Genomic DNA, 19,137 nt, shown 5'->3' with positions numbered 1-19,137 from the left:
GAGTACATTACATACTGTGCCTCATGGCAACTTTCTAAACGACGTCCTAATACATTAGTGTACACCGATCCTAGTTAGAGCGCTTACTGAGATAGTGAACTGCAGCATTCTGGGATCATATTGTTCGTTTGCCAATATTGTAATGTAATTTTTCACCCTTGTCCTGTGACCTATGACCTTTTTAGTAGCCCTTGACCTATCGCACCGTTTTATCATTGTCTTTTAGACTTGTGTCTTATACGTGTGCCTATTTAGCGGTCAGCTTTAATGTCTGTACGGTACATTGGTTTGTTGGACACCAGTCCGGTGGGGTGTTCTATTCGATATCTTTGGTAGTAAATATCATTGAGATAGGGTTCAAGGGTAGACAAGGATTACACTTCAACAAAAGGGGCCTACATACCTATTCCCAAATATCAAAAAACGTCACACAAAATCCCGACACATAATGCAGGACACATACAGGTTTGGAGTCGTATAGTTAAATACTAAGTTATTAAATGCCGTTCAAGTGGGGAAAAAACATGATATACAAACTTCGGGTGTTGGCTGCGACATTTTTATTTGTACATGCGCATGCGCGTTTAACAGACATTTTCAGTACGTCTATTTGTATGTTGCCAGCTTACTTTTCCAACAGCATATGTACAGATTGCTTGTTGCCATTGGAAAACTCTGACCTTCATCGGAAACGCGTGTGACGTAAACTTGTACTGTGGGCACGTGCAATGTTGCCAGGTACGCGGCAGAATGACATAGCCACATCTAGCTACAGATAACACGGAAAAGGCCCCGACAAAATACCCACACATCTGTATGACATTTAAACAATTGATAAGCGGACTCCACTGATCTCAGATTCTATTGCATGTTTCCGATAAACGTTTACCATACGGACACTCCTAAGATTGCTCCAAAATGTATTCCGTCTATAATACAAACTGTATCACATGATTTTTCAGATTTAATTGGAAACGTAGAAGAATCATTGAGACTTATATTTCAAATTGTCATACAAACTGTGCAAGCCTGGCCATGAAGGGTATATTAGCAGTAGGCCTATTGAAAGACTTAGAATATTCTATAAAGCGGTATACCCGTATGTACATTGTACTGTACATCCTCTAAAACAGTCCTGGATGTGACGTCATTATCCACTGTGGACAGTCGACAGATGGTTTTGTTGGCATTACGTCATTATCTATTTGTAAAGGTCTTGATATGAGAGCAATAGCTATCTGAAGCATTTACTGTGATCCAAATGGATTGCTTTAGTGATAACCACCGGATGTCGTTGCAGTGTGTACACTAGGCTCAGGGACTCAATTTCTGAATGAAATCTTCTTTAAAAATGTCCGTGGCAACGTCTGATCATAGCAACGTGAGCATGCTAACATGGGACTTGTGATCGTTACAAATGGAATCTATAATGATGACAAACCTGTGGTGAAATATTCCGATAAACACATTGGTGTCTCTACTTTCTAAAGTACAAGTTCAAAGCTAACATAATAGTTCCATACATATCAGAAAAAGGGTACAGGTACCATTTACTTGTATATACAATACTACTATATCAGCAAATATGTTGAGAAATAAACCAATTTCAAAATCTGAGGGTTTAGCAGAATCCGAACAACCTAAAGTCTGGTGAGAATTGAGTAGGCATTAGGTAACAAGCTGTAAAAAAATCTTCAATATTTCTTAGAAATCTGTCAAAGACTAAGTGCTATATGATAAGATGACGTCATTGAACAAGTATATGACGTTTGCTAAACCCTACTGTGCTTATGTGATGAGTAAATTCAATATGTAGTTAACTTTAAATGTCATTTAGACACATTGACAGCCGCTCCCTCGAACATTTTGAACAAGCAAAAACTTCTGGATATAACCCCGCAGAGGCGTTAGGTTTAGACGTTTGGGTAGGTGTCAAGAATGGCGTGTCGAAATGCAATTACAAATGGGAATGACTTGTTCCATGTTATGCAGTTCTGTCTACTGAAATGTTAAATGGATTGTTCTCCAAGGTTCCTGTCAGCATACAAATATATGCTGAGTAGTTCATTGATTTGGTTATACTCCAGTAACACTTGGAGCATTGGCGAATTCGTTTTCATTTTTACACCATTTAACATTTGAAATATTTCCGGAGCTCTTGATGATGAATGAGAAAAACGTTTTATTTGATTTATGTCTTCTTCGATTACCTCTTTTAAAAACTGTCTTTTGACGATTTAAGAATGTAGGTTTCAATCATGAACTAAACGATTGCTGTTCCGCATGTCATCTTTTCGAGTAAATGTCAGAAAATACACAAGGATAAATCATTTAATGTAAAAAAATCACAGGTATTAGGTTCTACAGAGGCTTTGAAAATAAGAATACCAACTTGTTATTTCTGTCCTGCACAGCTGTATAAACTGTTTATCGAGTATCGTTTAACGTGTGTTTTGCCAGCTAATAACCGAAGTCGTTTTACTTCGGATACTGTTTATTTGGTCACCAGTTCGGCCAAGGCCGGTCAGCAGAAAGAGATAGTTATTGAGAACATTTGGCATTGTGACAGGAAATTTTATCTCGACGAGGCAGATTCTGATGGAAGCTGACCACAACATCTCTCTTATGTTATCGTTCCCCAACTAGACTCACTTTCTCATTGGGTTCGTTATCTTTTGGACAGCGTCCCGAAAGCCACACCAGACCTTCATTAGCTGTATGTCCAGACAGCCAATTGACTTAATTCTCTTGCTGTTTAAAATCGAAAATCCTCGCCGATATGCTCTTTTTAAGCTAGGGGGCCATTACCATCCCACCAGTAAAACAAGGCGGCATTCATCGTCACATTACGTTTTGGCAGTGTGACAATAATGTGTCGAATACTTCACTAAGATCTCCGAAGTTATCGACTGTTTCCATCCCCAATTATTTGAACACAGCCTGGTAAATACTGTCCATGCTCAATCTTCATAGAGGCCAACAATCCTATTGAATTGGCAACCATTTGTATACTTTCCGGATATGCTTAAAGATGCTCCACCTCCGACAGAGCATAAATGACATTCATCATTTGAACAATAATTGGTGTTTAATCGTGTTTACATATGTCTAATTAACACAAAAAATATAATAAAATCATTCATTTTGCCTTTAGTGCATGGGCAATCAGTACTTCATTCCATATAGGATATAGTGACATGGAATTTTTTCGGGATGAAATTTAGTTATTTTTTATATTTTGAACTTCAAGTAAAATTAGAAGCTCAAACTTTTCAATGGTGGTAATGGTGTAAAGTAAGTAACATCTGTAACTGAAGAAAAATAATAAATCGTTTGCTCTTGTTTTTGATAGTGAAAAAAATGTCATTTGTCAGCGATGGAGCATCTTTAACTTTACCAACTAGAGAGAAAAACACAGATATAGTTTTATAATCTTCATATTCTACATTTGAAAACGTGACAGTGGGAATAAGGAATGTTGGAATAGCTTATGGTTGTAACTACCTCTTGTCGCCGTGACAATCGGTAATTAGAGGAGCAAATGTAATTAGTTTATAAATACTTTCGATGCTTTATATGATACATACTGTATATAAACATATGTCATATGGCACCGAGCAAAACCACGAGTGAATTTCAACGCGGAACGAAAACCACATGATTCACAGTGAGGGTCAAGCATTTGCATTTTACAAAAGAAGTGCTAATTTCATTACAAGAACTCATTATTGTTTTGGTTGTAAAAAAGCATTTCGACAAGATCTGAGAAGGCCACAGACGCCAACCAAAAGAAAAACTTATTACAGTCGTTTTGTGTTAATGAATTCATATATTAAGGAGTATGCTTGAAATTCGATAATAAATTTCAAACTTTCCAAAGCCAATTATCAAATCAAGGCCGCAAAGCCATATTTGCACTCTTTAAAAAATCTAATTATATGGAATTAAATATTGAAACTATGCTTAATCTTTTTGAGACATATGTAAGGAGTATCTTAAACTATGATTGTGAAGTATGGGGCCTCGTCAAAAGCAAATGGCATTTGAAAGGGTCATACTCATTTTTGCAATCACATCTTTAATGTTAAAAAATCAACCACGAACTCTATGATTTACTGTGAGTAAGAGATGATATCCAATTGAATATTACAGGAAATTTTGAATTATCAAATATGGTTTAAATTCTTATCATTTGAACAATAATTGGTGTTTAATCGTGTTCTACATATGTCTAATTAACACAAAAAATATAAAAAAATCATTCATTTTGTCCTTTAGTGCATGCACAATCAGTACTTCATTCCATATAGGATATAGTGGTACGGAATTTTTTCGGGATGCAATTTAAATTATTTTTTATATTTTGAACTTAAAGTAAAATTAGAAGCTCAAACTTTTCAATGGTGGTAATGGTGTAAAGTAAGTAACATCTGTAACTGAAGAAAAATCATAAATCGTTTGCTCCTCTTTTTGATAGAGAAAAAATGTCATTTGTCAGCATCTTTAACTTTACCAACTAGAGAGAAAAACACAGATATAGTTTTATAATCTTCAGATTCTACATTTGAAAACGTGACAGTGGGAATAAGGAATGTTGGTATAGTTTAGGGTTGTAACTACCTCTTGTCGCTGTGTCCATCGGTTATTAGAGGAGCAAATGTAAATGGTTTATAAATGTTGTCGATGCTTTATATGATACATACTGTATATAAACATATGTCATAAGGCACCACGCAAAACCACGAGTGAATTTTAACGTGGAATGAAAACCACACGATTCACAGTGAGGGTCAAGCATTTGCATTTTACAAAAGACGTGTTAATTTTCATTACAAGAAAACTCATTATTGTTTTGGTTGTAAAAAGCATTTCGGCAAGAGCTGAGAAAGGCCACAGACGCCAACCAAAGGAAAACTTATTACAGTCGTTTTGTGTTAATCAATTCACATATTAAGGAGTATGCTTGAAATTCGATAATAAATTTCAAACTTTCCAAAGCCAATTATCAAATCAAGGCCGCAAAGCCATATTTGCACTCTTAAAAATCTAATTATATGGAATTAAATATTGAAACTATGCTTAATATTTTTGAGACATATGTAAGGAGTATCTTAAACTATGGTTGTGAAGTATGGGGCTCGTCAAAAGCAAATGACATTGAAAAGGTTCATACTCATTTTTGGAAACACATTTTTAATGTTAAAAAATCAACCACGAACTCTATGATTTACTGTGAGTAAGAGATGATATCCACTTGAATATTACAGGAAATTTAGAATAATCAAATATTGGTTTAAATTAATGAATTCACAAAATTGCATTTTAAATCGATCATGTGAATTTTTGAGAAATGGTTAAACAAGGAATTGTTTAATTTTAATACGGTCACTTCTGTTAAAAATGAACTTTTTTCACTTGGTTTGGGATATGTTTGGGAAAACCAGCAAATATATGCAAATTGTAGTAATAACATTTTGCCATTGATAAATCTTAGAATTTTTTATCAAACCCAACAACATTTACATTCTTTATTGGAGGCATCTCGAAAATGTTATATATATATATAACATGTTGTAGATAATATCAATTTGCATTTTCATCTCACGAAATACATTTTTTTATTTTTGATATTCATGAACGGTATAGAGTTTGTCTTACCAAGTTGCGTTTATCTTCACACTATTTAGCTATTGAAACTGGTAGATACAATAATACTCTAAGATTATGACGTTTTTGTAGTACATACATGTGTGATTCAAGAGAGATCGAAGACGAATATCATTTTATCCTTCAATGTAACAAATAACCCAAACAAACTGAAATTTATGTTCAATATTTGAATGATTGATAGGCCGAAAGTAATAAAAGAATTGAATTGAATCGGTTACACACATACGCTAGGCACCAAGGCCTACGATGATTACTCACAGTACGTCCCCATTTAGAATGCACTGTGACATACCTTCATTACAAAATCCGTGACCTGAGTTCATCGTCTGTATTTACATGTATAAACATCCCATTGTTTACAAATGATCAGTAAACACATGCAAATCGTACAGGTGCGTGACATTGCATCTACATTGAATGTGTAAATACAGGACATTTAACCACATCAACCATATTTAGTAATGGACACCAAGACCTGTCAACCATAACGAGAAATCAATGGAGCATGTGTTCCTGTGTTTTGTATACAGGCACATAATACCATAGGAGAATTATTAGTAAATACGTAATACACAAATATGTATACGTAATACACAAACCTGTATACGTAATTCACAAATCTGTATACGTAATACACAAATCTGTCTACGTAATACACAAGCCTGTATACGTAATACACAAACTTGTATACATATTGCACAAATCTGTATACGTATTACACAAACCTGTTTAGGTATTACACAAATCTTTATGCGTAATACACAAACCCCTGTATACGTAATACACAAACCCCTGTATACGTAATACATAAACCTGTATACGTATTACACAAACCTGTATACGTAATGCACAAATCTGTATACGTATTACATAAACCTGTTTAGATATTACACAAACCTGTATACGTATTACACAAACCTGTATACGTATTACACAAATCTGTATTCGTAATACACAAACCTGTATACGTAATATACAAAACCTGTATACGTAACCTGTATACGTAATATACAAATCTGTATACGTAATACACAAACCTGTATACGTAATATACAAATCTGTATACGTAATACACAAACCTGTATACGTATTAAACAAAACTGTATACGGATTACACAAACCCTGTATACGTAATACACAAACCTGTATACGTATTACACAAACCTGTACGTATTACACAAACCTGTATACGAGTCGGATAACAACACGTCATACTAATCAATGTCTACAAACTTTATTTTATTGCTCCCAGCGATACAAATTGTTGCCTCTGAAGTATCTATTGTGTGATGGGTTTTAGTGTTGATTAAAGTTCTCGGTGGATTCTGGTTAGCGTCAGACGACTGTTGCTAGGCATTTATTGTCCGGGCGGAGAACTTAAAACAACGGTATCTATCAAAAGTACATCTTTATTGGAATCAGACCTGTCCAGAGTTTGTTGTGAATTCAAACGGCGTGGGGGAAGAAATCTCCAAAGTGTTTTATTAAATATCTTTGTTTATTTGTAGGACTAGAACACAGATAACATATTGCAACTAAGATATAGAAGTTAACGGAATATACTTTGAATACCAGGTTTCATAAATTTTCCGAGAAAACAAACAATTTCATATACATTTAGCAGAACAACATGCTTTCTAGAGATATATACCATGTATCCATCCAAATTTTATGACGGAAGTAAAAAATTTGCATAATCTGTTCTATTGAATGTAACCTCGATCTGTTGATTTTTTTTCCTATAGATTGATTGAAGTGATATGTATTTATAGTTGTGTAAATTTAAGTTGGATTTCTATACGTAAGTAATGTTTTGTCATTATCGCCCGCAATGAACTAGCCAATGAAAATCATGTCACAGTATCTTACAAGTCAATTCTTTTATGTATATATAGGCAAACTTCCGGCTTTTTCTAAAAATCACGGTCCTCGATTACACAATAATTTATGAAAAGTCTTTGTTTTAAATAATTAAAATTATAAATGTTCATGGGTTATATTTGAGAATTTATCACATCAATACCTTCAAAATACTTTTTGTTAACATATTGCACCAAAGATATAGAAGTTAACGGAACTTCCGCATATCTTCGGTTATTATAAAATTAACCTTTAATTAAAACTTATACTTTGAAGCACCAGGTTGAGTAATTTTCCGAGAAAACAAAATAATATTGGCATTAGTCAGAACAATGCTTCTCAAGTAGTTATGGTATGGTGACCGGATTTTACTGACGGAAGTAAACAACTCTCTGCATACCGTTCTCTATTACCTAACCTACACTCTGTTAATTATTTCCAGATGTCTAAATCTGCAATCAGGAAATTGGTATGTAAGGGGCTTACACAGGCTGAGGAGGTAGCTAGAGAGTTAACATAGCCAGGGGGCGTTACTATAACTGTCAATTCAAAAATAACTCCAATTTATCTTTTACTCGTATAATCCAACAATGGCACCAGAATATATGGCATTCCCATTGTAGGTATAACGGTAACCATATAGGCAAAGACTTATGTATGTAGTTTTCAAACGATATATCACGGGAAGTCACACTAAGTATGAAAATGTCTTCTTTTTTTAATATTGTAAAATGATATAAATTTCACAATATGTTATCAGAATAATGGAAATATCCCTCAACCGGTGAGAATATGGCAGATACCTCCAAAAACGACTGAGATTATGGAGAGCACGATCTCTTATTTCAATATGGAATATTACATACACAAAATAAAATTCATAGGCTCGTCAAATTTTAAAAATTATTAATATTGGGAAAAAAAAACCCACAAATTTCTCAGAGGGCTGTCTGTACATATACAACACTTTCCGCCAGAAAGTCAGACATTAAAGCGAGGAGCATCTCGTGATCACCAACGTGATTCTATCCAGACTTAGAGGGAATAGGATTAATCTCAAAACATGACTTAATTTGTCACATTAAGATCGTTGACATATCAATTTGAAAAAGTAATCAATACACGTTAAAGTTCATCTGTACAGCAGTGTACCATATCCTTACAGCAGTGTACCATATCCTTATAGACGTGTACCATATCCTTATAGACGTGTACCATATCCTTATAGACGTGTACCATATCCTTATAGACGTGTACCATATCCTTATAGCAGTGTACCATATCCTTATAGCAGTGTACCATATCCTTATAGCAGTGTACCATATCCTTATAGCAGTGTATCATATCCTTATAGCAGTGTACCATATCCTTATAGCAGTGTATCATATCATTATAGCAGTGTATCATATCCTTATAGCAGTGTATCATATCCTTACAGCAGTGTATCATATCCTTATAGCAGTGTAAATAACATATCCTTATAGCAGTGTATCCATATCCTTATATAACAGTGTTATACATATCCTTATAGCAGTGTATCCATATCCTTATAGCAGTGTATCATATTATATACTTTAACAGTGTACCATATCCTTATAGCAGTGTACCATATCTTATAGACAGTGTACCATATCCTTATTAAGCAGTGTATCACCATATCCTATATAGCAGTGTACTCATATATTAACCAGTGTACCATTTCCTTATAGCAGTAGTACCATATCCTTACTAGCTTGTATACCATATACCTTTATACCAGTGTACAGCAGTCATATCCTTATAGCAGTGTACCAATATCCTTATAGACGTGTATCCATATCCTTATAGCAGTGTATCATATCCTTATAGCAGTGTACCATATCCTTATAGCAGTGTATCATATCCTTATTAGCAGTGTAAACACATATATTACAGTGTACCATATCTTATCTTATAGCAGTGTGTAACCATATCTTTATAGCAGTGTGTATCATGAATACTCATATCCTTATAGCAGTGTATCATATCCTTATAGCAGTGTATCATATCCTTATCTAGCAGTGTATCATATCCTTATACCAGTGTATCCATATCCTTATAGCCAGTGAATACATATCCATATAGCAGTGTACCATATCCTTATAGCAGTGTACCATATCCTTATGTATAGCAATGTACCATATCCTTATAGCAGTGTACCATATCCTTATATACAGTGTAACCATAACAGCAGTAGTCATATCCTTATAGCAGTGTATAATTCCTGTATTATAGCAGTGTACCATATCCTTATAGCAGTGTACCATATCCTTATAGCACAGTGTAACAATCATCCTTTATAACAGTGTACCAAACTTATCCTTATATGCAGTGTACCATATCATGTATCATATCCTTAGTGTACCATATCAACTTTAAGCAGTGAACCATATCTATTATACCGCAGTGTAAAATATTCCATTACTTTGCAGTGAGACACAAAAATACTTGAACTTTTTTGTCGTCGCGGATGAATAATTCTAGTGTACGTGAAGCGTCACATCCTGTTACAATTGAGTGTCCTCCCACATTATCATTGAATAATAAACGGTCACTTTTAAATGAGTGTTTCATTTGCATAAAATAATTGAACTAAGCAAGTGTATCCATAAATCAGGATAAGCAATGTTCCATATTAACCTAAGCTTGTAATAGCATTCCTACAAGAATATATTCTATAAACACTGTGTACCATAAAAATCCTTATAATGAGTGTATCAATAAAAATCTTGGTTATCATAAAAAGCAGTGTTCCAATCCTTATAGTCAGTGTACCATATCCTTATGTAACATAGACGTGTACTGATGTGTGACCATATCCTTATAGCAGAGTATTCATATAGTGTATACCATAATCCTGATTCATAGCAGAGCAAGTGTACCATATCCTTATAGCAGTGGTACATAACCCATATAACATTGTGTTACCATATCCTTATAGCATAGTATCAAATCCTTAAAAGAATGTACCATATCAATATAGCAGAGATCCCAAATACAGCAGTGTACCATATCCTTTTTTAGCAGTGTACCATATCCTTTATAGAGTGTGTACCATATCCTTATAGACAGTGTACCATATCCTTATAGCATGTGTACCATATCCTTATAACAGTGTATCATATCCTTATAGAGTGTACCAATCTTTTTATTGAGCAGTGTACCATATCCTTTATAGCATTGAACCGAAAGTCCTTATAGCAGTGTACCATATCCTTATATAGCAGTGTACCATAACCAATATAGGCAGAGTATCATATCATTATAGCAGTGTAATCAATCCTGTATCAGTGTAAGTCTATTTTCAGAGTATCCGTATACAGCAGTGTACCATAGATCCTTATAACAGCAGTGTACCATATCCTTATAGCAGTGTACCATATCCTTATTAACAGGGAACCATAACCTTCATAGCAGTGTATCATATCCTTATAGTACCCATATCGCTTATAGCAGTGTACCATATCCTTATAGCAGTGTATCATATCCTTATAACAGTGTACCATATCCTTATAGCAGTGTACCATATCATTATAGCAGTGTATCATACTCCTTATAGCAGTGTACCATATCCTATAGCAGTGTACCATATCTTATAGCAGTGTTACCATAATCCTTTAAGCAGTGTACATATACCTTACAGCAGTATACCATATCTTTATAGCAGTGTACCATATCCTTATAGCAGTGTACCATATCCTTATAGCAGTGTACCATATCCTTATAGCAGTGTACCATATCCTTATAGCAGTGTACCATATCCTTATAGCAGTGTACCATATCCTTATAGCAGTGTACCATATCCTTATAGCAGTGTACCATATCCTTATAGCAGTGTACCATATCCTTATAGCAGTGTACCATATCCTTATAGCAGTGTATCATATCCTTATAGCAGTGTACCATATCCTTATAGCAGTGTACCATATCCTTATAGCAGTGTACCATATCCTTATAGCAGTGTACCATATCCTTATAGCAGTGTACCATATCCTTTGTACAGCAGTGTACCATATCCTTATAGCAGTGTACCATATCCTTATAGCAGTGTACCATATCCTTATAGCAGTGTACCATATCCTTATAGCAGTGTACCATATCCTTATAGCAGTGTACCATATCCTTATAGCAGTGTATCATATCCTTATAGCAGTGTACCATATCCTTATAGCAGTGTACCATATCCTTATAGCAGTGTACCATATCCTTATAGCAGTGTACCATATCCTTATAGCAGTGTACCATATCCTTATAGCAGTGTACCATATCCTTATAGCAGTGTACCATATCCTTATAGCAGTGTACCATATCCTTATAGCAGTGTACCATATCCTTATAGCAGTGTACCATATCCTTATAGCAGTGTATCATATCCTTATAGCAGTGTACCATATCCTTATAGCAGTGTATCATATCCTTATAGCAGTGTACCATATCCTTATAGCAGTGTATCATATCCTTATAGCAGTGTACCATATCCTTATAGCAGTGTATCATATCCTTATAGCAGTGTATCATATCCTTATAGCAGTGTACCATATCCTTATAGCAGTGTACCATATCCTTATAGCAGTGTACCATATCCTTATAGCAGTGTACCATATCCTTATAGCAGTGTACCATATCCTTATAACAGTGTACCATATCCTTATAGCAGTGTACCATATCCTTATAGCAGTGTACCATATCCTTATAGCAGTGTACCATATCCTTATAGCAGTGTACCATATCCTTATAGCAGTGTACCATATCCTTATAGCAGTGTACCATATCCTTATAGCAGTGTATCATATCCTTATAACAGTGTACCATATCCTTATAGCAGTGTATCATATCCTTATAGCAGTGTACCATATCCTTATAGCAGTGTACCATATCCTTATAGCAGTGTACCATATCCTTATAGCAGTGTACCATATCCTTATAGCAGTGTACCATATCCTTATAGCAGTGTACCATATCCTTATAGCAGTGTACCATATCCTTATAGCAGTGTACCATATCCTTATAGCAGTGTACCATATCCTTATAGCAGTGTACCATATCCTTATAGCAGTGTACCATATCCTTATAACAGTGTACCATATCCTTATAACAGTGTACCATATCCTTATAGCAGTGTACCATATCCTTATAACAGTGTACCATATCCTTATAGCAGTGTACCATATCCTTATAACAGTGTACCATATCCTTATAGCAGTGTACCATATCCTTATAACAGTGTACCATATCCTTATAGCAGTGTACCATATCCTTATAGCAGTGTACCATATCCTTATAGCAGTGTACCATATCCTTATAGCAGTGTACCATATCCTTATAACAGTGTACCATATCCTTATAGCAGTGTACCATATATCCTTATAGCAGTGTACCATATCCTTATAGCAGTGTACCATATCCTTATAGCAGTGTACCATATCCTTATAGCAGTGTACCATATCCTTATAGCAGTGTACCATATCCTTATAGCAGTGTACCATATCCTTATAGCAGTGTACCATATCCTTATAGCAGTGTACATATCCTTATAGCAGTGTACCATATCCTTATAGCAGTGTACCATATCCTTATAGCAGTGTACCATATCCTTATAGCAGTGTACCATATCCTTATAGCAGTGTACCATATCCTTATAGCAGTGTACCATATCCTTATAGCAGTGTATATCCATATCCTTATAGCAGTGTACCATATCCTTATAACAGTGTATCCATATCTTATAACAGTGTACCATATCCTTATACAGTGTATATCCTATACAGTGTACCATATCCTTATAGCAGTGTATCATATCTTTATAGCAGTGTACCATATCCTTATAGCAGTGTATCATATCCTTATAGCAGTGTACCATATCCTTATAGCAGTGTACCATATCCTTATAGCAGTGTACCATATCCTTAAAGCAGTGTACTATATTCTTATAACAGTGTACCATATTCTTAAAGCAGTGTACTATATTCTTATAGCAGTGTATCATATTCTTAAAGCAGTGTACCATATCCTTATAGCAGTGTACCATATCCTTATAACAGTGTACCATATCCTTATAGCAGTGTACCATATCCTTATAACAGTGTACCATATCCTTATAACAGTGTACCATATCCTTATAACAGTGTACCATATCCTTATAGCAGTGTACCATATCCTTATTGACATCATTATTATACAAGCAATACAGAAACAAGCTGCAATTCTTTACGAAAATGTCTAATGCTTTAGATTTGCCTTTATTTGACTCAATGGCAAATCTAAAACCTTTTATTTAGTTTAAACACCCTCCTCATAAGTACCTATTAGGTATTCTCGTTCACGTTAAAAGCTCTCATTCACGTCCCCATATAAGTAAAAACTTCTTATAAGATACACTATACATTGCCTATCCATCTAAATCTAAAAACTTGCATTTTAGTTTGACAAACGTCTCCTAAAAAACGCAAATCGACAAAAGACAACCCATTTTATTTATAAATTGTCAATTTGTTTTTACCTTTAAGGTTGACAAGTTAACAGCTTTGACAGACTGGCATCACTAGCGGCGTCTGCACTAGAGAACCACGTGGGCCAGACCACAAACAGGAAGTAAAATATTCAGTAGAAGGAGTAGGCATTTTGATATTCGGTTTAAGGAGCAGGCATTTTGATATTCGGTTTAAGGAACAGGCATTTTGATATTCAACAGAAAATAAACTTCAGGTGTATCTATAAATACTTACTTGATAACGTTAGAGATATGTTATAATATACACAATTAGAGTAAAGTAATGTCGGGATTTAATGAGTTGGAACGACCCCTTGTAGGACTCAAGGTCATAAACTAAAGTATCGGAATTAAATCATAATTTGTAAATATATTTTCGTAAACAGAGATATATACACAGGTAAAGGTGTAACCTCTATTGAGAGAGCACGTGACCACAGGTAGAGTCGTAAATCCATGCCAATACACTCTCGTGTGTCTGCATGTGTCAGCATTAAGTACACGTCTCCTTTTATTTACGACCATCATCTCTGTGTATTTCTATGTCGGCTGTGTCATGCATCCTCTTCACAATCAATAAAATTCCGACTTACTCCGTCCTAATTCGCTCCCCGCCCAAAACAGTTGAAATCAAAGAATGCATCTTCTGACAAAGTGGGCACTTGTACACGGAGGAGTTTGCAGACGACCTTGACCTGCAGTTATTTAAAAGTACTCAATCATTGTAACACCAGTATATTTATGGTACATTACTGGAGAGTACGTTCAGTAAAATACCTTTTGATACCATCCCCTTTTAATAATGCGCGTCCATTGTGTGTATTACTGATGATTGTAAACAGAAAGCACCAGCATTCCGTTCTCGTTGGTGCCCCGCTCGCAGAGTGGAACACGTGGATCACGAGCGCACGAGACAGGTAATCATTGCTAATTACACTGCCCCAAACGACCATGTGACTAGAGTTGTGCTGACACGGCGTTTTCTCGTCGGCTCGCAGTGACCACGTGTGTTGTATCGATCCACATGACATGCAGTCTCTCCAGACCCTTGTCACGGTATCTTTATATACCAATGATGTCTGTAACCCCGAACCCTAAAAATGTATTCTGGTTATCCAATATTGATAGAGATTGTCTGGGGCTGCCCGAATAAACCTTTTGACAAAGGGACACTCTATTCATTGACAAAGTTAGATTGGAACTATTTTTGGCGGGCCTCTGTCAGCTATTTCTGACCCTTCACATTATCTTACACACTATACATTGATCACTTAAGCATCACCAAGAAGCTTTGCATGGTCCATGGAGTATCTTGTTCAACTTGGAAAACGCGATCATGACGTTTACGACTTACAGTATATATTTGTTTATTTGGTATATGTTGATACCACAACGGATTTAGGACACTCTATTCACAAAAATGATTGATGAATAGATGGACCAAAGTGTGCTTGTTTACTGTAAATAAATATCGAAAGCTTACAGAAGTTCAGTTTATTCTACATTTATATGTATATTGATTTGACTTGACACAAATAAGCTTTGGCAATAGCCATGCATACAGTACTGAACGAAGTTTGTATTAAAGTATTGATTAAACGTCAATCAACTTTAATTGTTTCGTTTGAGACTGACATTAGCAATAATCGAATTACACTATAGTATCCAGATTGGCTAAGAACCGGTATGCCATTTATATTCTATTGTGGAGGCACTATCATATCACTTGGCCTTTTCCAATGACACACACACGAGACCACGACACGTATAAATATTGCATCATTAGCTTTCAGACAAATGTACATTAAATTGTATGAGCATAACTATAGTCCATCGCGTGTTTGTTAAACATTCCGTTACGGACATGAAATGTCAAGGCCACCAATACGTGTGAATCTGACATCACGAGGACATGTTTACATTCTAAAAGTGTTCATTCAGGTGAAAGTCAACTGATCATTAGATCATAACCATATCTGAGTGAAAGCGGGCTGACATAACAAAGCACGGCAAATGGAAACGTAATGCAAGCATAAATAATTAAATTGGTGTTTAGAATTGCAATGTCATCCTTGACCCTTGACCCTACCTAGAGCAATGATACAATAATGCACGTGTTATAGGTGTTGACTTACCCGTCCATGATAGAGTTCTCGGATAGAAGAGGCTCCCGGTCCATGGACAGCCCGTCCCTCGGGGGGATCAACACTCGGGTGTGTTTCTTGCCCTTGCCTTTGCCCCTTCGGGGGCTAGGTAGAGGGGTCACCTGGATCTCTTCGTCACTTCCTGTGTCATTACTTCCCTGGATAAACACCTCACCAAAACTAACAGACACTGTTTTTACATGTTCCGAGCGTTTAGAATCCGGGCTTTCCTCCGTGAGTTTGAGGATGGACATGTTGACGGAATGCTCCTCAGACACACCACTCAGGGACTGAATATCGCTGACTGCATAATGCTTCAATAGCTTATAAATGCACACTGCATTTACAAGCCACTTTTCTATAATCAGTAAAATTACAGGTGAGTCATTGTGAGATTTACCTGTAGTTATATCATGGCGAACAGTCGGTGAGTTAATTAGGAGATTCCCTGGTATATAGGGTATAGACTAACTCTCCCCACCGATATAGTCAGGCAATGTCAGTCTGCCAGCCAGGCCGTAACACTGAGACGAGGGAGTAGAAATGCTTGTTCTAAATCGATCACACAAAATGAATTCCTTCAAAACAGGACGCAACTGTTGTTGTTAAGATTTGGCGTCCTAATATAACGCTGTGCCCCCATACACATGCGGATCGATTAGGTATGCTATTCCTCTCAGAGGTCAAAGGACAAATTTACATCACTCGGTAAATATTGGATAGCTAGCCTTTGTAGACCGCCCCAAGAAACAGACAATACACACGGTGCTACTACAAAACGGTAGCGTTTACATGGCAAACTTTAACACTGAAAACACTGAGTTTATGCACACACATCACTCGTAGCAGTATGTGTGTGCTGGGAAAGCCCCTAAGGTGGAAACATAGGTATGAATCCAATCCACAGCTAAACAGGCCGTAGTATATTACATTAATATAGAAGTGTCATTGTACATTACATCGTAACAGTATTACTCTGTACTTGATGGTGATTTATTTAGGCTGATCATACGTTTGGAAGCGTGTCAAGAACATTACAAACACATATCTATTTAGATAAGATTGGCAGCTTTATTTCCTAGCTTCGTTGGATGTTGTCAGTTCTTAGATGTTGATTTTAAGGAAAGAGCAAAACGGAACCTCAGGACCGGAAGCAACATAATGCCATCTAAGCGAGGAACCTAACAATGGCGATTGTGGATCCGGAGAAGGTGGCTTTTTGATATTTGACAAAAATGTGTGAACCGTGAGTGAATTAAACGTAATACTGCAGATATCAGACACTGTTCAGATATTGCTGCATTTAGACACGTAATTTACGTGTTATAATCTCCAGGCATTCCGCACTGCTTACATACATTTTGTGGACAGGGACCCCCAGTTATGGAGGACTAAGATGGTACAAAAAGAATGGTAGGAATGGATAGGAGGGGTCAGAAGCAAGGTCATCATGGGCTGATGGCGGGCGTTTTCCTTTTAAAACATAACGTGAATTTTCGAGTTTTATTGGTTCAGTACCCGGGCACTATTTAGCCATTTAGCCATAGTCCCGGGACTATGGTTTGGCGCACTTTTTTACGTACTACACATTGACAAAAATGACGTCCTATCATTTAATAATTTTCTTCAATCTGTTATGAACTGAAATCATTATTAACTTCTTTTGAGGGCACTGTGGTCTTATAGTGTTGTCGAGAGATAGCATATAGTACCCGAGCGAAGGCAATGATATATAAATAACTTTGGAATGCCAGATTATCGCAAACATTTAACATATACAAAAACAATAGGGTTATCAAGTAAATATATATGGAGATACACAGTGATCTATATCGCGTACAAACCTACCACTGTCCTAAACCTAGAATGCTCCATGAAATGCCGGATATTGATGGTAGGTTGTCGGCGATAGTTACACCTAGCCAGGAAGAGTGTTATCATCTCACATCACGGAACTCTATACCGAACATATATATATAGGAAACATTCCTTTGACTTGTCGGGGCCTATATAATATGAGTATATTTATTTGAGTCTACCGGACAAGACGTACGTGTACTCCTGCGAACCGTTATCAATCCTATATAGATACGACAATATGTCCTTATAATTTACAGGAATTATAGAATATAACATTGAAAATACAGAAAGTTTGATGGCTGTAATGTTACGTAATAGCGACCGCAATACGTCTGATGTGTATTGCTACTAAACCATCTCTTACTTTCAGCCAAAAACTTGTGAACGTGAAAGAGAATCTTGGTAATTTGTTGATTGTCTATAAATGTCGAAGCTGGTGTATAAAATCTCGATTACATTTTTATAAAGGCGAGCGATGCTAGCCGTTAGATGTATAAATAAAATGCACATAACTTGTAAAACTGAAGAGGTTGATAAAGGATGCTGCGTTGATGGGACTTGTAATACGTTATCGGGATCGTAAGTTATTTTTGTCTGTCGACTCTATAAAGTTCCGGCTGTTACAGGAGATCTTCTCTGGAAACATCTTCTTAAGTCACATGAAAATAGGAAACTTACGTACCTGGTATGGTAAGATTATCTCTGATTACCTGTTAAACTGTATACACAGGTACCTACATATTACGTAACACTCATAGCCATATCATTGGTGACCTTTTTTACATACGATTAAACCTGTCTATAGAGACCACTGAGAGACAAAGAAAAGTGACACCATTATCCATCTGGTGGTCTCGTATCCACAGACTAGAATGAAAAAGAGTGTGGTTTTATTAAAGAGGCGGTGTTTTATCAGGGATGGTCGCTAATGTAGATTTTATTGTTTATTTATACTACTTACATGTATAGATAAAACATTCAATTGTCTATATGTTAATAACATTGTCACGTTCCTTTGCACAAATTTGGAGAAGAGAACTCTGAGAAATAAGTTGGCCATTAAAATTGTTGGAATAACTTCGTGATCATTTTTCA

At 35.9% G+C, this 19,137-nt stretch overlaps 1 protein-coding gene across 8 annotated transcripts in view; it reads right to left on the bottom strand.

Annotated features, from left to right (window-relative positions):
- Nucleotides 1-19,137, bottom strand: part of LOC138325010 (uncharacterized) — a 96,620-nt gene that overhangs the window by 48,637 nt on the left and 28,846 nt on the right. For 2 of the 8 annotated variants that reach the window (XM_069270332.1, XM_069270336.1), the window contains exon 1: nucleotides 16,174-16,938. The exons of 4 other annotated variants lie outside the window; for them this stretch is intronic. In XM_069270332.1, the coding sequence (XP_069126433.1) occupies nucleotides 16,174-16,436 (263 nt within the window). In that variant the 5' untranslated portion in view covers nucleotides 16,437-16,938. Of the gene's footprint in view, nucleotides 1-16,173; nucleotides 16,941-19,137 lie in introns of those variants that run through there. 2 more of the 8 variants (XM_069270326.1, XM_069270327.1) reach the window with 2 other exon arrangements.

This window comes from Argopecten irradians, chromosome 6, assembly GCF_041381155.1.
Source record: "Argopecten irradians isolate NY chromosome 6, Ai_NY, whole genome shotgun sequence".
NCBI lineage: Eukaryota > Metazoa > Mollusca > Bivalvia > Pectinida > Pectinidae > Argopecten > Argopecten irradians.
The sequence above is the reverse complement of the archived record's forward strand: the minus strand, read 5'-3'. Positions and strand labels throughout refer to the sequence as shown.